This window comes from Diadema antillarum, unplaced genomic scaffold (assembly GCF_040938485.1).
Source record: "Diadema antillarum isolate AM-2024a unplaced genomic scaffold, OU_Dant_1.0 scf00000192, whole genome shotgun sequence".
Lineage (NCBI taxonomy): Eukaryota > Metazoa > Echinodermata > Echinoidea > Diadematoida > Diadematidae > Diadema > Diadema antillarum.
Window position 1 is genome coordinate 1,267,788 of NW_027271081.1, and position 22,378 is coordinate 1,290,165.

At 36.8% G+C, this 22,378-nt stretch overlaps 1 protein-coding gene across 1 annotated transcript; it reads left to right on the top strand.

Annotated features, from left to right (window-relative positions):
* The first annotated feature begins 9,087 nt into the window (after positions 1-9,087).
* On the top strand, positions 9,088-20,512 carry LOC139723473 (HHIP-like protein 2). The gene is made up of 7 exons (XM_071634717.1): positions 9,088-10,136; positions 10,990-11,321; positions 11,824-11,950; positions 17,397-17,539; positions 19,024-19,105; positions 19,720-19,796; positions 20,493-20,512. The coding sequence occupies exons 1-7, from the start codon at positions 9,088-9,090 to the stop codon at positions 20,510-20,512; spliced, it is 1,830 nt and encodes a 609-aa protein (XP_071490818.1).
* Positions 20,513-22,378: the final 1,866 nt, after the last annotated feature.

The following is a 22,378-nucleotide window of genomic DNA, read 5'->3' on the forward strand; positions in this document are numbered from 1 at the left end:
GAAATCTTGTCTTGAAGCAAACAGTACTGTGTCAACTTTCGTAATGTGTTTGTCTCTTGTGAATATTTAATTTTCTTTTCACATAATGATTTTGACCAAAATGATAATGATTATGTGTACAGTATGTTTTGCGTCACTATATTTCTTCAAATTGGTGACGCGGATTCAAGTCCATGCAAGGCTATATAGTTCCTTCTTTTTCACGATTCGTCTTGGTGTAATGATATTGATTATACAGATTGAGCATAAGATCTTGTCGAGTGAGAGTAACAGAAAAACCCAAGAACATCTGTAACTATACACTGTCATTCATATTGTTCTGAAAAACAAATATGGATTTATATGCATTGTAGTACACCTACTTGAATATTTCTGTCTATGCAGACTTGATTTGGAGATTTTAATCGCGTTTACAGCATATAAGTTGGCTCCTTAAGCAGGTACTAAGGGTCAACAACTTGTCGGTTTGTCCAACGATTTCGCGGTTTTCTCCATTACTGATGAAATGTGCAATTGAGAAAGAGGTAAAACAGTACAGAGGAAATAAAAAGTGAAGTAAAATGACATGACTTGTGTACGTAATGAGTAATTCTTCCTTCCCTCCATCATGTTTGTTGTTATTCATTCATCTATTTATTCGTTTAGTCTTGTTCATAGGTTGGCTCCATCAGTGAGTTGAACTACTTATTCGTGGTGGAGGCTCTGTATGGACAATAAAGACATGTTTTCATAAACTAAAAAAATAGCATAATATCAACAAAAAAAACATATACATAAAATAACACACACATATAAATTGAAACAATACATGTTGGATTTAGGATTGAATTTATTTATTCAATACTCCATTAAAAAAACACACAAACAAACAGAGAAAATACACAACATATAAGTACAAATACATTGTATTCAAATTCATGTCGTCAAGTGTGTACAAAGTAACTGACATGACTGCAACGGATACAAAAGATAAACATCAACCTGAGAAATTATGAAGCTTTCGGAACTTGACAGGAAGGCGGTGCCTTAACATGAATCCAAGTCCTTTAACATGTACCAAACGAATATCATATAAATTACAAAGTTACAAACAGCAGCAGCAGCACATTATTATCTAATCATTTAGAATCTGTGACTGCAAAACATGACGGTGTATATGATTTGATTTGAATTCTACATTTGATGAATGTAATGTGACTCCCATGCTTTGGCAAATATGTTTTATCTTCTGATCAGACCCAAAACCCGCAGAAAAAAGTTTCTACAATGCTATGATGTCGAAAGGCACGTCACGAGGTCGACTCCCACGAGTTTAGGCCTATACAGCCCATGTACTCGACACTAAAGACAAAATAGGCCCATGAGTCGGACACTAAAGGAAACAAGGCCCACAAGTTCAATATTATAAACAAAAAGACACACAAGACCGATACATTAAGCCCCATGATGATAATGTCGGTCCCATGGAACTTAATATTTCATTTATTCATTTATTTTTATTTTTTATATGTTTGTTTTGTTTTGTTTTGTTTTTTGTTGTTGTTTTGGGGTTTTTCTTTTTGCCTAGCGTCGAACTCATGGGCCTTGTTTGCCAAAGTGTCGGACTCCGTGTCGGACTCATGGGTCTTATTTGCCTTGTAGCGTCGAGTTCGTCGGCTGTATTTGACTCGTGCCTGGGTCTCGTGAGATGACCCTGTTTGTCAACGATGTTACCTTTTCAAATACTGCTTTAGGCTTATATCATTGCTTCCGGATCATCCGTGTGTGTTTGTGTGTTTGTGTTCCAAGGAACCTGAGTGATTATTGTTATTCGAGATCTGTACATATTCAACAGAGCAATAATATAATAAGAATTTCTTTATTTCAGTGGCGCCCGGGGCAAGCGCGAAGATTTGCGCCCCTAATTTCTGAAAAAGTGTTCAGCCCCAACCCCATCCCGGTAAGGACTTTAAAAAAAAAGTCCACGTGATATGCTTTTTCAAGCACTTAAAAGGGGTCTTTTGAGGGTGATTTAAATGTGATAAATTTTAATAAATTTTGGCGAGCGAGCGCAGCGAGCGAGCCGAAAATTTTTGTATCTCAGCTTACAAAACATGGAATTCTTGTCATTTTTTGTTTATTAAATCTTGCAATTCTAATCAAGATACAGTATAGTGACGGCCATGTACATATAACGATTTATACTAACAAACTGAGGACTTGAAAAATACTCTAACATAGTACGCGCGAGTGAGCCGAAATTTGTATATTTCGGAGCCATCATCACGTTTTGTTCTTATCTTTTTTTTTTGATAAATTTTGGCTAGCGAGCTTAGCGAGCGAGCCGATTTTTTTTTTTTTTGTATTTCAGCTTACAAAACATGGAATTCATGTCATTTTTGCTTATTAAATCTTACAATTCTTATCAAGATATAGTGACGGCCTTATATACACTCAGCAAAAAAGAAAAAAAAAACAAAGTAAAAACTATTTCAAGTTTATCTTTCTCATAGACTATATCAGGCTATAATGGTGTTTTTTACCATGTTAAAGGTACTTTAATTAGCTATTAACCTAGTAGGTCAATGAGAATGTTAACTTTACGTATAAGTGAACACCTTCGTTTTTCTCTTCCAAGGCACAAAAGTATAATTGCAAAATGGACAAGTTGTTATTCAAGCGTATTTGCTCTTCCATATAATAACGAGAACAAAAGACAAATTCAGCACAACAGAAATGCAAATTAATTTGCAGAAATTAACCTATGATCTCAATAATGTCTCTGAAACCTCCAAAGATAAAGAAAGACCAAAAAAAAAAAATGGAGGAAAATGACGAATCTTCTGTCAAATCCGCAGTCAAAAGACATAAGACAAAAATTATGTTTACAAAAAAAGTTAAATTTGAAAATTTATTCCAAAGTTAAGAAAATTTGAAATAATATTTGGTCCTTGAATTTGTCTCGTGCATTCTTAAATTCCTTAATCAAAAGGTAAAATGAAGAAATTCTGTCGATTTTATCACCTTTACGGCTTACTCTCTATGTCATTCAAAATTTGAATTGATGGAAAGTGCTTATATTCCACCTTCAGGTTCCCCATCATGTTTTTGTTTTGAATATGCAGGGAAACAAGGGAACGGAAACTTTGCTGTTTCATTCATGTCTCTCATTGCGTTAAATTGGTCTTTTTTATCATTTGCTATCTTGGAGGGCATTTGCAAATGAATTTCAATATGTCCAATTCTGCAATTTTTACTTTTCTGCCTTGGAGGACAAAAACGAATGTGTTCACTCGTGTATAAAATTTCCCTTTGTATAACCCTTCCAGGTTGATAACCAATTAAAAAATCTTTGATATGGTATATGACAAATTGATTTTTATCAAAACCTTCTATGAAAAATATTAACTGGAAAATGTGTTTACTTTCTTTGTTTGCTGAGTGTATAACACTTTTACCAACAAACTGAGGACTTGAAAAAATACTCTAACTTAGTACGCGCGAGTGAGCCGAAATGTGTATATTTCCGAGTCATCATTACGTTTTGTTCTTATCTTCTTCTTCTTCTTCTTCTTTTTTTTTTTTTTTGATAAATTTTGGCGAGCTGGCGAGCGAGCTGGCGAGAGAGCCGAAATTTTTTTCCATTTCAGCTTAAAAAACATGGAATTTTTGTCATTTTTTGCTTATTAAATCTTGCAATTCTATAATCAAGATATAGTGACGGCCTTATAGAATTTATGCCAACAAAACTAAGGACTTGAAAAAATACTCGTAGTACGCGCGAGTGAGCCGAAATTGGTATTTCCGCGTCATCATCACATTTTGTTCTTATCTTTCTTTTTTAAGCGAAAATTTTTGTATTTCAGCTTACAAAACATGGAATTCTTGTCATTTTTTTGGTTTACAATTCTTATCAAGATACACGGTATAGTGACGGCCTTATAGATAACGATTTACTCTCTAAAAAGAAATCGAGTGAAAATTTTCACTCTAAAAAGAGTGAATACAAAAATAGTGAATTTCGAGTGAAATTGGAGTGAATTTTGAGTGAAAATGCTCATTTTCACTCATTTTGGAGTGACGTCAGGGATCACTCGAAGATTTTGGAGTGATCCCTGACGTCACTCCAAAATGAGTGAAAATGAGCATTTTCACTCACTCCAATTTCACTCGAAATTCACTCTTTTTTGTATTCACTCTTTTTAGAGTGAAAATTTTCACTCGATCTTTTTTAGAGAATATACCAACAAACTGAGGACTTGAAAAAATACTCTAACTTAGTACGCGCGAGAGCCGAAATTTGTATATTTCCGCGTCATCATTACGTTTTGTTCTTATCTTGTTTGATTTGGTCTTTTTTTTGCCCCCCCCCCCCCCCATGTTCGAAACCGTTGGCGCCCTCTTTTGATCCAATCGGCGATCGCTTTAGAACGAAAGAAATTGCAGCCGCTGCTCAGTGTAACATTTTGCCTGCTAAATATAAAATGACATGTATGAACACAATATACATTGTCATTTTGTTCGTGTCATCATCACGTTTTGTTCTTTTCTTTTTTATATAAATTTTGGCAAGCGAGCGCAGCGAGCGAGCCGAAAATTTTTGTATTTCAGCTTACAAAACATGGAATTCTTGTGTGAACACAATAAACATTGTCATTTTGTCCGCGTCATCAAGTTTTGTTTTTATCATGTTTGATTTGGTTTTCTGCCCCCCCCCACCCCCCCCCCCCCCCGGTCCGGGCGAGGTTTTTGCTTTCTTCTTCTTCTTCTTCTTTTCTCTTTTTTGTTTGTTTGTTTGTTTCTTCTTCTTTTTTTTCTCGTTTTTTCGTTTTTGGCGCCCCAAAGGAGTGGCGCCCGGGGCACGTGTCCCCCTTGCCCCCTCCCCCCGATACACTGCACTGCTTTATTTTTACGCTGAAGACACTTGAAAGGATGTGTTGCTTCACGGGGACAAATCGTTGTAGACTGTTTGCAGCCTTGGTAAACATAGGTATATTAGCCAAAACTGTCGCCCGAGTGTACACGTGGAATGTGATAGAAATCACCCTGCCGAGTGAGACCTGTACGAACTAAATGGTTTCTTTTTCGCATGCATTGTGTCGAAAAAGTTGTTTACAATTCATACGCAGGTTAAAGGTGAACATAAAAATTTCAACGTTGAAAACATCGCGATGGGAACTGTAAATAGTGTGGGCGTATGCTTCATTGCTTCTCGTTAAACTCAGTTGTTAGTGGGGAAAAGAAAATAAAAGAAAAGAATAGAAAATGTCTCGCTTCATGATGCGAACCATCTATGCTATTTGAAAAGAGCTTGATTCTTTATCATAGGTCAAATGTGCATTCAGTATACTTGGCAAGTCTGGTATACACTGTACATGGTTCCTCGTATAGAAGCCTACATTGTCACTACCGCAGGCTTTTGATATTGATATTATCATAATGTAAAGGATGATAGAGGTGCCCGACCATCATTGTATAAACAGCATTCCGTGCTGCTACTTGGGCTTCGCTAGGTATTAGAGAAGACGGCAGAGATCATTGTATAGGAAAACGCCGCACAAAATGATTTGATTTGATTTGATTTCTTTTTTGTATGCCATTTTTTTTTCAAATACATAAACTTTTTGCAATTTCATTAACATAGTACAAAATAACGGGAGTATACTTTCAACATTTATCATTATTTTCATCAATTATACAATACACCTGTAATATAATTACATGAGTTACATCTTTTGCTCTTTGATTCGTTTTTTTTTTTCTGTTAGTAGAACAAAACAAAGTCCAACGCCACAACCCGGGCTGTATACTTTTTTGTAACCCATCATCAGAACACAAAACACGCATAATGATGAATAAGAAAAACTTAAAGATATATCCAAGAATATTTCACGATAACACCCAATTGAACAACTGCTCTTTATTTCTTTTCCCATCGTTTCCCTCATTTCTCATGGTAGATGTAGGTGCCTTGATTATGGTAGGTGCCTAAATATGGTAAAAAATGGTACATGTAGGTGCCTAAATATACTCTCAAATGGTGATTGTGAACACTAAATCTGACAACTTTCAATCGTGCGGGCTGCTGGTAGGCAGAACTTTTGCCCGTACGTGCCGACCGAAATGCGACACGTGGAACGTGAGAGAGAGCAGGGAGATGTTCTCTTCCCACCTCCCTGGAGAGAGTCAGCGGCCACCTGTTATAGTCACTTGGAGACAACGGCAGACATTTTACGTCGGACACATCAGTAGCTATCGGAACTTTTAAACGTCATATTTTTTGGCCACCCTGCTATCACAGACTGAGTTGAAGTTTTGGATTATTGCTGGTGCTAGTGTCTGTCTCTTTATCTTTTCGTAAGAGGACCTGCGAACTATTTTCTATACAGACCGATGCAGTACATGTACCAAGCCTATAGATCACTTTACTTTTTTATAATTCTTTATTCGAATTCCGTTCAATTTCATATCACAAAATTCACGTTCACAGAAACAAAAACAAAACATTATACAAAGACAAACTGTATTATACACAACACTGTACCAATTAGATAATTCCAATCTTACACTATATGCTATGACAAAATGCAGTGACACAAACTTTGTGTAAAATAATGTCAAATGTACATTGTGACTCTTTTTAACCGAAGAAACGAAATCCGCTTTTTGTTTTGTTTTTTAACAAACATAGGCCTAATTATATTCTCGCAAATGCCCGCAAAACGGGGACATGATAATTTGCTTAAAGATTAAAACAACTGCGCATATTCCATTGTTTCTCAAAAGAAAAAAGAAATCGAGGCCATTTGCGAGAACACACATGCACACACACACACACCACCCATACACACGCCAACATGCAAGTGACTAATTGACAAACACACACACGCACGCACATGTACACATACACAAGTCATGATTGTAAAGTATGATGTCAGAATCATACATTAAAAGGGTATAAAATCAAAGTAAGAGGGTATCGCGAATTTATTATCGTCTATACAGTATTATGACGGGCCAGTTTAATTTTTAACAATATCTCCTCTTCTTTGTCCACACAATGTGGATAGTATAGGTCAGTGATTCTGATGATCCATTTTACTCTATCGTGCTTTATGAGAATACAGGGGAAAACTCTTCACCAGATTTTCTGGTGATTTGTTTAGATTTATTCTTTTTCTGTCCGGTCATCGACTTGGTATACCACGTATATAGGCTACACTTGGATAATAGTCCTTTGTGTTTGTTTATTCCTTTGTCAGTTTGTTTGATTGAGAGTCTCTCAACCTCTGATTTCTTTGCCATCAAGCTGAACTTTCATTTTTCCTCAGGTAACCCTAACATTTCTTTGATTTTTTTTTCATGCCTTCTACCATATAATTATGCTGAATGGATAAGTAAGGGGAACTTGCTATTCTGTGAAAAAGACACACTTTATTTATCAGTTATAGACTAAATGTCGTCGTGAACAGTTTGCAAACGAATATTCTTTTTGGGCATACAATATTAACAACAAATTAAGAATCAGGCCAATGTTCAGTTGTCCCCCTTTCCGTATCAGCACATTATAGGTATACGTGCATGTTATACTCGACATGAACAACTGCCATTGAATTTTTGGGAATATTTACTTGACATTCAGCCCAACGAAAGATTGAATAGGAGTTCATTGTATATTGGAATTCAAGCTAACCATTTACATTACAAAAAGACTTTTCAAGGCATGGGTACAATTTCTACATGCTTGGATGGACCACGGTGACCTGACTAAAGCATTTCAGTCGCTGTATTGCTGCATTCATTTACCTCCACTACCACCAGTTTGCGCGGAACCTGCAAACGAGGTTATGCCTTTCAATCTGCTCGTCTGCACATCTGTATCCATAATCAGAATTCTACACGCCATGACTGTAAGTTTGGTTTCGTTAAGGATCACCTGTAGGGAGAAGATTTTCTGTATTCTTACCGCCTATTATTACTCTGTGTGTGTGTGTGTGTGTTGTGTGTGTGTGTGTGTCTGTCTGTCTGTCTGTCTGTGTCTGTGTGTGTGTGTGTGTGTGTTCGTGTATGCATGTGATCTATCGTTATTGTGAGAGAAAGAGAGAGAGAGAAAAAAAAAAGCAAGAACATACTGGTACATGATATGTATTATTATTATTGCATCAAACGTTCGTGGCGCGTCCTGTATTATGGATAGTCACGGTGACAAGTTTTGCCCTAAGTGGGAGTAAACCATTCATGTTACATGCACATGTTTTCGATACTACACGAGAAACAAAATCGAAGCTGTATTTCCTGTAGCTAAAACTTGATTATGATAATCGAAGGCACCAGGTTGATACGTGGTGTGTATGGTTGATGGAAGTTTGAAATGCATGTCACGCGGAGTTTGAGCTTTGTATAAGTCTGAAAAATCATGTTTTTAAAAATAATTGTCATTCAAGTGCAAGATATACCTATGAAAAACTGACATAGATTTGCTAGCCCTAAGGGTGCCTTGATGTAAAGTCTCTGGCTGTTTTGGATTTCCAAATGTACGAATAGCCCAATAAAATCCACGCATGATGCTTGAAAATGTTAGCATAGTAGACCTAACGTCTCTTATAAGAGGCACGAAAAGGTGAAACAAGGAAAATGCAGTGGCACTATGCTAACATTTTAAGGTACGTCAAACTTTTCACCTGCATCCAACAACTGACGCAAAACAATGATGAGGGCGATAATAATAACAATGATGATAATGATAATAATGATAATGATTATAATGAATTAGTAATGATAAAAATAATAATAATGATGATGATAATAATAATAAAATGATGATGATTATAATAATGATAATAATAATGATAACGATTATAATGAAATAGTAATGATAATAATGAAAGTAATGAAATGAGTAGATGAAAATTGTCGTTAAATTTTCTAACGATTTACACTGAATTTCACTGTCTCCGATAAACATTATTGCATTTTTATGTGATACCCGCTGTCACCTTTCTAACAGCTGCTCATGCTGCTTTTTCACTTAATGTCTCGTCGAAACAAGATTTCTCTGCTCATTTTATTCTGGTATAGACGAACCAAGTTCTCCGGAAAACATCTAACATGTTCACCCTGGAGTTGGTTGTTTTGGCGCTTTGCTGGACTTCTGTATGGGGTCATCCTCAATGTCTCGACTTTTACCCTCCCTTTGAACCTGAGAAAAATATAAAGTCTTTTTGCGACAGCTACAGCGACTTCGGTTGTTGCACTGTGTCGAGAAACCGGGAAATTAAGAAGTTGCATGAATCTCTGAAGGCACGTTTACCACGCGGTATCTCCTCAGAGTGCACGGATTTTCTCAAGGATGTATTGTGCCAGGAGTGTTCGCCATATGCAGCTCATCTGTACGATGCGGAAACGACGCACCGCAAGACGCCTTTACCTGGTCTGTGCGGAGACTACTGCTCCTCTCTTTACAAGAAATGTTCTAAGATCATTCCTCTGCTAACCGATGACGATGCCATTCTCAACGCATACAATAAGGGTGAGGCAGAGTTTTGTAAGGCTGTGCAAATCACCGATATGGACTATTGCTATCCAAACGTCGTGACAGATTCTTTCCTTAGTGGTGAAGCGTGGAGCTCCCAAACAGGTGGCGGCGAGGGATGCTTGTGCTTTGAGGAATTCGCAAGTGGACTTCGCAATCCGGTATTGGCAGTTCATGCCAATGACCACACCCATCGCCTCTTCATAGCAGAGCAAGTGGGCGTTGTGCATGTGTTCTTCAGGAACAAGACTAAGGTCAAGGAGCCTTTCTTGGACATCCATGATGCAGTGCTGACGTCAAATAGAAAGGGTGATGAGAGAGGGTTCCTTGGTCTTGTATTCCACCCCAAGTTTGTTCAAAATAGAAAACTGTACGTGTACTACACAACCACTACGAAGAAACCGTCGCCATTTGTGGTGAGGATCAGCGAATTCCAGGTAATGATTGACAATCCCAACAAGGTTGATATGACAACCCAAAGGATCATCCTAGAGGTTGAAGAGCCGGAACCCAATCACAACGGAGGACAGATGCTCTTTGACGACCAAGGATTCTTATATCTCTTCCCAGGCGATGGTGGCAAGGGAGGGGATCCACACGGAAAAATCGGGAATGGTCAAAATTTGTGAGTAGAATGGTTCTTATTCCACCTTATATCTTTGCTTGCTCTCCCTGTTAAATTTTTGTTTATGTTGCGCAGACCAAAATTTCATCCAAGCAAGGGTATAATAGATGAGACACTACTGAAATTTTCTCTCATTATAATAGATGGTTATATGACTGAATCTTAGAATCTCGTGAGTTCGCTACACCTGCAAATATAGAAGATCATGATTAAAGCAGTGGTAACAATGGGTTATAATCATATTAGAAGAATTAGCCCTCTTCACTGTTTAAATAGATATAATGAGATTACTTTCATATATGTATATATATATAATTATGTATATATATATATATATATCGATATATATATACATATATGTATATATATATATACATATATATATATATATATATATATATATATATTATGCAAGTAATCCCTCCCTCCTATTCTCCTTCCGATGTATATTGTAATTATGTATGTACGGGGGCTGCACGTAAATCAAGCCACGCTTATGCTGTAGCCCCACTGTATTATTCATTGTTGTATGTTTGTTGTACATTTTGCTGTACATTGCTGTGCAAAGGCAATGAAGGAAGAATATTCTGTGAACAAATTATATTTATGTTTGTATTATGAATGTGCATGTGCAATGATGACACAGAAACCAATAAATCAAATCAATATATATATATGTATATATATATATATATATATATATATATATATATATGTATATATATATATATATATATCATATTTATTGTGTTGAAACACTATCCAAGCATTGTCGTTGTCCATTGAAGTGTAGGCCACTCCTATTTCTTGGTAAAGGGAAAAACGACCTCATATCAATTTCTTTCCCTTGCAGAACTATGCTGCTTGGCTCTATCCTTCGAATAGATGTTGATCGTCAAGAGAATGGTCTCCAGTACGCCATCCCGAGAGACAATCCCTACGTGAACTACTCCAGCAGTGAGAGGCGCCACGAGATCTTTGCCTACGGAGCCCGCAATATGTGGCGGTGCTCGGTGGACAGGGGGGATCTCCAGACGGGCCATGGAAGGGGCCGTATCTTCTGCGGAGACGTGGGACAGTCCAAATTCGAAGAGATTGACATTATCGTGAAGGGAGGGAACTACGGATGGCGGGGCAGGGAAGGATTTACATGCTATGATGATAAACTATGCGACCACATGCAAGGTATAGAGATAACAAGCTGTTATATCCGTATGTCGAGTTTGGAAAAATCATTTGATCATGATCGGATGTCATCATGTGACGTTGTGTAGACATCGTATTTTGCTTCTACTCTTGTTTGGTTTTGAACCAAGTTCGGGACCAACTTCGCACGAAATAGAAAATTCAATATTCGTACGGTCATCTTGTGTCAATTTCGGGACAGTGTGACGCCACAAAAAACTTGAACAAAATGGGTATATAGGTGCAAAGCTGTGGAGATGGTTATTGCTTTCCTGAAAATTAATTTTACTCATTTATGATTCTTTTTGAATGGTTGAGGAAATTGTTTGGATCAGGGAAATCTTAAACTAATCGACATGCTTGCAATTCAGAACATAAGCTTCAGTATCAATGATATCAAAATATATTCGAATACCATTCACAGTATATTGGAAAGCGACGAACAACACGAGTGAAATCATTATACAAATTGTATTCCGAAATTATCCATATCTATATTTAGATGAAGTTCTACCAATCCATGACTATCCACATACTGAGGGAAAATGTGTGATAGGCGGCTACGTCTACAGGGGATGTCAGTATCCCAATCTGCAAGGAAAATACATCTATGGAGACTATCCCACAGGGTGAGTATAAATGTATTTTTTTTTCTTCCGAAGAAATCACTTTGTGGTGTCTAAGGCATCATTATGATATTTGAATTGACTCGTATACAAATACACGCACATACATGAATGTAATTATGATTTATGTATATATACATATACACATATGAAAATTCTAATGTTCTTCATGTTGGGTATTTATTTCCTTAAAATGTAAACATTCGCACGTTTCCATATACATGTAGTCTTACATCATGAAAGGAATGCATCATGACATACACGCAGCAGCATACTGTTTCACAAGAAGCATTCAAAAATACACTAATGTAACTAATCAAATTATTTGGTGTTTTTTAATCAAATTCAGTTTCTGATCTCTTCCAGTTGCACTTCAAACGTACGTTAAGTCTGATTTCCTCTTTCAAAATTGAACAGTCTTTTGTTGTTTATCTCCTTTCGTTGCGCTCTTTGACTTGATTCATACAGAAAATGAACTGACCGTCTATTACGTGCTGCAGTTGCAATTTATTTTCTTATGATCAAATATGAAACACTTAGACATGTGCTAATTTCCTCTTTTTGATATTTTGAATCAACTCCTCCATGACGTTATTCTCCGTCTGGAAGGTGTGAATAATAATGATAATGATCAACAGCGCTTAGCATAGCGTATAAAGCCCCCGTTCCACTATCACGATTTGGACCCCGATCTGTCCCGATCTAGCAGATCGGGAGAGAGCGGCAAAAGCGTACGGGGATCGGAAGTATCGTAGCAGCAGCGTGTGGAGGTCGGGGTTAGAGCGGTGATTTTTTTCAGATCGGGAAGAAATTTTGAACCGGTTCAAAATTTCTTCCCGATCTCCCCGATCAAAATTGACATATTTTTAATCGTACGACAAGCGGGGAGAGCGTAGTGACAGCGTAAACGCAGCGGGGAGAGCGTAGTGACGGCGTAAACGCAGCGGGATGAGCGTAACAAGGTCTTTCTGAGCGTAGTAACATCGGCATAAGAACGGGAAGTAATTTTAGCTGTAATTTTCGAAGAAGAAGAAGAGATGAAGAAAAAGAAGAGAAGAAAGCAGCAAAGCAGCTACCCAAAAGGCGAAGAAAGAGAGACTGCACGTGATGCTGAATGAGGAGGAAGGGGACATAGCAGAATTTTGAAGAATATGAAATCATCTACAACAGCTGGAGGAAGACGGACTATAAAGCAAGGACATCAAGAAAAAGCCTTGGAAAAATCAGCACGTCTTTGTTGATACAATGCATTGCTGCAATAGAACCGTGAGTTGAGGAGCCTCTTCGAGGTCCACAGTTTATTTCTTCGGTTCTGCTGCAGACCGACAGTCGAATCGGGGTACATCGGGGCACATCGGGCACTTTTCAGCTCTCTGAACAGGGTTAAGCGGGGTTCCCACTATCGTGCGATCCATTGCGAACGCCACGATTGGACATTCGTAACTGATCGTGGAAAATTTGTTGAACCCGTCTGAAATTTCACGTTTGGATACGAGGTTATGCGAGTCAATACGTGTTGGTACGCTTTGATGCGATATGGTCACGATTGGTCTATTTCAAGCGATACGATCTGTCACGATCTGGTCTGCCGTTCAAATACGATCCGACAGGATTGTCCGGATTGAGTTCACGATTGGTACCGATCTAACATGACCATTACGATCCCCGACCTGGTAGGTGCAGCAACATACTGATACGTTCCAATACGAACACCGCGAACCAATACGGGCTGCTGAGATAAGATACGATATCTTTTACGATCGGGATCAGAAGCGACCCCCATTTAAGGCGCGATTGGACCCGAATGGGAATATTATAGTCCGGCTGACGATGGATTTCACTGTTTCCCTTATTATGCAGAGTGATTAGGCCTATTAATTTTATCCACAACCATTGATGATGGCAAGGCTTGACAGGTTGACGATGATGACAACGTATAACCTTTGCAGTATTGCTAATGACGATTGTTATCAGAGAGAAAGCAGCACCCAGGCCAGCCATAACCTCAGATATTCCCTCGTCTAACATTAAACGTAAAGAAATTTATAGATTATTAAATCGATATGCTCACTCTCCCCCCTCACAAAAAAGAATGAAATAACGAACCCAAATACATAAGATCAGATGATTACCCCTCTTCCCCAGAAAAAAAAGCAGCAAGACAAAATGACCTTTCTCTCCAATACATGAAGAAAATAATTATTTGATGAAATGGAAGCTAAGAAAGAGGATGGGATCATTTTAAATATTATAACATAGTATTATGTGTTATATACGCTCGATATAAGAAAGTTGGCCGAATGGATAGTATTGCTTAAGTGTTCGATTACATATTCGCAAAGTGTATGTATCATATGCCTTTTTATTTCAAAATGTCGCGATCTCATGGGTTATTAAAAGTTTGGTTTATTCGGCTTGATTTACTGTTTTACTTAACAATGTTTAACATAACTGATACATACACATAACAGAAAAGTGACTCCCTAATCAAAATGATGTCACTTTCTAACAAAAAAGGAGGTTTTACGCAAAATTATTTCGCAGGGGTATATTGCTACACTTATTGAATAACTAACTGTGAAAAATAATAAGAGTGATCTTCATTGTCATAATCATACGGGTAATCTCACATCCACGACAATGGTCACTTTTACATTTGCAGTAATAATGAGAGTTGAAAATAACCATTTTCCTCTAAAATTATGCTCTACCAAACATACAAAAAAGACATTGAATAGTGTCAAAATATATGCAATGGGGTCAAACGATGGCTGATGAAACAACAACTCTTAATTACTATGTACAATACACAAACAGCAGGATACTGCACCCCCAAAAAATAGTCTGTAATATACTTTTACAAATTAACCATTTGCCTTTGATATGTACCCATTCAAGCACGATTCATTAAATTATTCTCATCTTTGTACTGACGTTAGTCAATACGTGCAGACAAACAATTGCCATTTTATTTTTGCTCATTTTTTTTTGTTTTCGTTACAAAAGTTATCCCATATGCTGTTTTGTGTGTCTGTATAATGGTAATAACAACTCATTCATGAAAACATCATTAACATAATGTGTGAAAACATCTAAAAATCTGTAATACAACTTTCATTTTATGAAATCATTAAAAAAATGATTTTGATAATGTACCTTAAAAATTACGACAATTAAACCCCACACCGTCATAAAATTTACCGTTTGGAAATAATAATCTAAAGATGCAGGCTACCACCTATCAGAATACAAAATAAATCAATTTATGAGTAAAATAAGGGTAAATGGGCCAAAAATGACAATAATAATAAGCGGAAGTGAAGTGAAAAAGTCGATCCCGATCAACACGATTAAGAAGCACGATTAGAAGAGATTTGCTGCGTTTGGATACGATCCTAGACGATCTGATGCGATGATCACGATCAAAAACTAATCGTGTTAATCGTAGAAAATTTTTGAACCGTCCAAAATTTTCCTACGATTAACGCGATTGCCACGATTGACCTTAAGATCTGATACAATCTGATAAGACCATCACGCTTGCTGCACGATTAAGACCACGATTGCAATCGTGGCGCCAATCGTGATAGTGGGAACCCCGCTTAACAGCGTGATAAGATCGTATAGATCTTTCAGAGCGTAGATACAGCATGCATCGATCGGATAACATCGGCAACATCGCACTGACAGCGTAGCTACATGATTCTAAAGCGTACCGGCAGCTGCAGAGATCGTAATGTCTCATTCCCGATAATCGTAGTGAGAGCGTAGCAAGCACTTGGTAAGTCGTAACTGCAGCGTACTTATAGAGCGTTCTAACACCGTCCAGATCGGCTCGGGTTTTACCCGATCCTTCCCGACCTGAGAAAATTGTCAAATCGTAGCGAGAACGGCATAGTGGAACGGGGGCTTAACACATCATAGTGCATAATCGTCTCTTTGTTATGCGCTTATGACCCCTCCCCCCCCCCCCCCCCCCCCCCCCAAAAAAAAAAGTTATTCTATAAACATTCGGAAAGCAAATATACACCTTGGTTTCCTTCTGCTTCAGAATTGGTACAATGCGTTTAATTCTTCCCTTTCGGAATTCCACCAAAAAGGAAAGAAAAGAATCTACAACGCTATTCACCATTGTGTAGGATTTTCAAGGATACAGAATTACCTCACGACTGCCTGACTGCTCTATACACACTTATGAAATGAGAAGTGAATGCGTGATTCACTCATTCATTCAATCAACTTCCATCTCTAACAAAAGAAAAAATCCACACAAACAAACGGTTAATTCTTCCCTTTTGGAATTCCACCAAAAAGAAAAGAAAAGAATCTACAACGCTATTCACCATGTGTAGGATTTTCAAGGATACAGAATTACCTCACGACTGCCTGACTGCTCTATACACACTTATGAAATGAGAAGTGAATGCGTGATTCACTCATTCATTCAATCAACTTCCATCTCTAACAAAAAAAAAACCCACACAAACAAACATGTAAGTATGTTTATCTTTTTAATAGAAGACAAGTGCATACATTGACAGTTATGTGCAAAACAATTATATGCATGATTAGCAAGCAAGGTGAGAGGAAAAACAATAAAAAGCATTTTTTAGAACGAGAAAGAATGCTAAAAAGCGATGCTTGTAGGGTGCATTTCTCATTTCCAATATTTGATTATTTTAGTCAACTTTCCGTATAACAAAATCTTTCCATTTTCATAAATCTTCAAAAGCATTCCTTTTTCACATTTAGTATACCTTCTGAGTTGAGAATTTTAACCTCTTTGTAATCTTTCCCGACAAAAAAAAAAAACCAAGATATATTTCATGCTATATTCTGTGAAATATGATTCCCAATGTTCAAACCATTAATACTAAACCTCACAATATTATAAATTTGTGTTTTAGCCAATCATATTTGTGACAAGCATTTTTGGCAAAAATGGTATATCATTACTTCATTTAGCAAATAAGAGAATCAGCAGAGATAGCAGAATCACCTGCAGATTGAATTATAGAAGTCTGGATTATTCAAATCAGTGTTGGATACTTAGATACCATTTTGGATTTTATATAATATATTCTATCACGATGCACCTCGGATCTGTAACTCTCCTTTCTATGGCAATAAGAATAACAACAAAAACTAGTACCGATCTATAAATACGAGCAATGAATTCAAAATAGTCCATATTCTTCTGTCTTTTTTTTTTATTTGGATGCTCATTACATTCGCAGAGTTATCATCAGCTCATTAATTAGCGTGGAATGATGAACAAGATTATAGATATCTGAGGAATTGAAAAGTGGAAACAAAATCATGCCAGTTTCTACCCAACTGGAAATTTGGAGTATAAGTGTACTAGGGCTCTCTATGAAGGTATATAGAAAGAGGACAGCCGATCAAAAGAACAATTTGTATTGCATTCTTATTCCCTGTTGCATGACAGAAAACTGTTTGAACTGACGGAAGATTTGAAGACAGGAAAGTGGAGTAACGAACAATTTTGTCTCGGGAATAGCTCGATCTGCACAGGGGATTTGAAAGGCTCTTTCCCTCCGATCATACTGTCGTTTGGGGAGGATGAAGCAGGTGAGATGCAGTTAAATAGCACCCCCACCCTTTTGAGAGCAATATTATCATTATCATTGTTATTATATTTGACAGAAGATATACAATATAAAATCAAAAACAAAGGTAAAAATAATTAATCATTACAGTAACACAAAAATACTTAGACACCATGCACCTGACAGGGCTGCCAGGCATTGGGCAAAGTTAACCTATAATAACTAAAGACCACGGACCGCCCTAACCTATATCCCATGTAGTCAGGTGCATTCAGTGTTGCAGATTTATGTAACATGGATAATCATAACATAACATAACATAACACAGCATAACATAACATAACATAACATAACATAACATGACATAACATAACATAACATAACATAACATCACATTCATGGCCATATCTTTTCAAAATTACTCATACCAGAGTACAAATTGTGTCAAAACGAACGCTTCGATATTTTCACGAATGTTGAATCGCAATCTGGTTACTCGTTACTACAACATTATGAGTGGCACATTAATATTGCAAAACATGCAGATCGCTATCACTCCCCCACTCCCTCCCCTCACACCCTATACCCAGGTTACGAATCCACAATCGCGAGGGGAATTACCCCCTCCTCTGGCATCAAGTCCCCTCACAAAAATATACGGTCAACCCGTGATGCGGACTTTTCATTATTATCCTTTAGTTATTCTAGTTGTTGTTCTCATTTTACGACTTGAATTGCTGAATGTGATAAGAAATACCTATACGTCCGTCAGATAGAATTTTGGAAAAAAAGAAACAAATAGGCCTGCATCAATAACATCCTTAATATCATTTTATTTTTCATTGCTATATTTTGTATACACAATTCTTCGCAAGGGGTCTTCTGTAAGAATGATAGCCAAGTTGTGACTGTAACCATTCTTATATAATTGGAGTACATATTGGGTTGGCATGTTATAATTCAACTGAAGCAATGCAGGATACCGGACCGAATATGAAAATTTTGAAATTGATCACTATCATTATGCGGTATTATTTTTATTGCAATCCATTTTGGTTTAAACTTCCCTCGGTAATACAGCCCCCCCCCCCCCCTTCTCGAACCAAATTACGGTGCTACAGTGCAACAATGTATAGAAAGGATAGACAAATCGGTTACAGCTCGTTATATTCCGAAGGTTCGATATTCCGAAGGCTCTTTATTCCTAAGATTCGTTATTCCGAAGGTTCGTTGTTCCGAATTTCATTTTCGGATTGACCAATCTTCGAATTAACGAACCTTCGGAATAACGCCACAAATTTTCGGATTAACGAACCCTTTTTCATTTTCGGATTAACGAACCTGTATAGGTATAGGGAATTTACGTGTTTCGGATTAACGACCCTTCGGAATAACGAACCTTCGGAATAGCGAACCTTCGGAATAACGAACAGCACCCGACAAGGCTTTGTCTAAAGAAGAATCTTGTGCTGGTGTAGCTTGGGTATTTGTTTTCTCTTTCAAAAGGTGAAATCTACTTATTGTCAACTGCTTCTGCGAAAACGGATACCAACGCCGGAGTAGTTTTGAAGATAGTAGATCCGAGGAAGTAAGTTATGTAAGGCTTATGTTCAGCTCCAATTGCCTGCACATGCATTGATGTTTCTTGCTCTTACTTTGCGATGAACATACCAGACGCAAATATATTGCAAATGTACATTTTGACAGAAGATGAGGGGTCACAGCAATTATTGATATGAAAATAATGACACCTCCTTTTATAATCAAAAGATCAACTTCTGTTTGTTAACATGATATTTTATTCACGTAAATTATTTCCTTTTGAATCCATTGAACACCGAAGGAAAATATGAACGCCGAATATTACATTTCTATTGCGTGTCAAAATCTAAAGAATTATTGATTAAAATTATCGCTTCAGCCACATGGTAAATCAATAAACAGTGAGTGAAGCAAAGCGCTTTTGTAGCTGATCTCTACCATTGCTCTCTGGCGTCAACAGTTCTTATTGTCCCATTACGAGTGCTGAAACATGTTACGACTGTACATTTTGCCTTATTTTTTTTTTAATTTCCTGTGGATCAACAGGTGTATATTGACAAGATATTAGTGACCGTGATGGGGAAAAACACACACAAAAATTGCATATATATATAGATGTCATTCTCGGTCTATACTGCCTTTTATTTAACCCCATCGAAGGCGAGGAAATCCAGAGAAATGCTTAGCAGACCACGACAAGAAAGCAGTTTACAGTTCCTCTGCTTCAAGTGAACTTGGTAAGTTTTCATTAATTTCCTCTGTCAAGAACTTAAAGAAAGAAATAACTCAAACAATGATAGACTCCTACATCGTTAAAGGTGTGCCACAGTGGGTTCGTTTTTCGGCGTATCTTACGATAAAATCAGAAGAATAATTTTCTAATATTCTAATACCCAGATTAACCTGTACAATGTTAACTCTGCTCTACCACATGGTCACTGATCATTACCCCAAGATTAACCAGGTATACAATGATGATATTGTGGGTAAATATTGTATGCAAGCCTGAAGGGAAAATGTCTTGCAGCAGGTCTCAAATAGGATGTACAGCATTTGAATTCTATTGATTTCAATATTTCCGTTCAAATTTCAGTTCAAATTTATTTCATATTTCTATTTCTCGATGATGAGATTACAAAATTATTGACAACAAAACAAGAATACAAAATATATACAATCATGTCTTTTGATTGTAGAAGAAAAAGAAAAAGAAAATATACTTGACACAAATGTACATGGTCATATCGTGTGAAAATGTCACTAGTAAGTATAAGAAATATGATGGGGCCTACATAAAAGCTTTAAAGCTTGTAAAACTGTAGGTATATTGAATCCGGGACAATTTTGTGCAGTACTACCGTAAAATGTGATTTCGTAAAAACAAAACAAACAAACAAAACCCTCCACATTCGACCGTTTACACAATTTACCAGCACCGTCACATGTCAATTGAAGAATCTTGCAAATATTATTCTCTTCAGATACAGTATATTTTCGCCAATGCTTTGCGAACCTGTACACGGAACACTGTAGGACGGTAATGTCTTTCTCACAATCTCGATCAAGTTATATCGATTCATAGAACAACTTTAGATAACATTCATCATCAAAATCATTTAGGAAGTGCGTTTATTGTATCTTTGCAGTCTCAGGTGGAAGAGTACTACTACCTCCTGATGGTGGCTCATCCCCGGCTCGTTATTACCACCAAGGGTGGCTCTACCATTATACATGCGCCCTCATTGTTTCAGTCTGTACACTGTTTATTGTCGTTTGCAAGCGGAAAATTTGTTCAATAATTTGTCCTGTAAGGTCTCGTTCTTCGATGGGTAAAACATACAAGCGAGTCGAGAATTTGAAGGGAATTAAATAGAGTGCCCTTTGCACCCTCATATATCAAATTCATATCGAGAAGATATAATTCTTATATTTTAGAGACTTACATGACCAACATACACTTACATGGAATAGGGCGTAATGATATATCGAATTGCAAAGTGAGTTATTGTTCCGGTTTAATGACCCATTTTGCAATGTGAATTGTGTCTTTCATCGTACTAAAAACGTATCTGAAAGAAAAGTTAGATTTCTGTGAATATGCACGAAAGAACCAATGGTTACTTATATGCAAAAAGTTATATTCAGCTTTAATTTTACCTTATCTTAATTATGGTATCATAACTTGGGGGAACACTCATCCAACTTATCTTCCTTCGAATATAATTGCCACATAATATTTGGAGAGATCTCACACCCATGTTTTGTTTTGTTTTGTTTTGTTTTGCGATCTTGATCATTATCATCATGACCAATCTATGTACAAACTCATTAATGATTATTATCGTCGTTTTCACCAGCATGTTTGCGAAAAACCACTCCGTCTATAAATACCCAACTCGTCATTCTGATGAACTTTATTTGCCTTTAACTAGGACTATTTTTACACAATCTGTATTTAACAGACTTGATGGACTTTAATATCGGAATAACCTCTGTGATATAGTTAAAAAGTGTCTCCAAGTTTAAATTCTGACTTGTAAGAAGAATTTAAAGAAAAACTTTTTGATTATTTACAAGAATCTATCCGAGTCTCATCACCGAAATTAATGTCTTTGTATATTAAAATCATGGAAATAATGGTAAAATTGTGCTGGAAAATTGATTTTCTATTTTCTGTCAAATATCAAGCAATCACTGCTGAGCGGCTCCAACCATCCATTATCCACCTAGGCAAATTTCCTTCTTTTTTTTTTTGCAATTTGATTTTTTTTTCTTTTTTTTCCCTCATGAGGGGACTGCATACTACAAGCTCTGCTTTTTAACAATTTTGTTTCTGCCTTTACCATAATGATATAACATTTATTTGTATCATTGTTGATAATTTACTTGTGTCTTTATTACAATAAACGGTCATGTTATCATTTTCATCGCATTGTTGTACTGATTTCCTGACATCTGTATATACGAACATTTCATTGTATTCCTAATTTTGTTTATTGGAAATGAAACAAATCAACTTGAACTTGAATTATAACTCTTATATTGTTATAATCTTCCATCTTTTATCTTTATCTTCACACCACGTAATTATTATTTTTTTCTCTCTCTCTTTCTTCATTCTCTCTTCCTTCATGACAGTGACTTATAGTGTATAGGGATTTGTCCAGGGTGTTTGTTTCGGGTTAGTTAGGTTTCCATATCGTAGTTTCTCTTGTAATTCCGCTTTTTATGTATAACAGTATAAAATCAATCATTATGATTGTGTGCGTGTGTGTGGGGGGGGGGGTTGCACCCTATACGAGCATTGCTTTTTAGCATA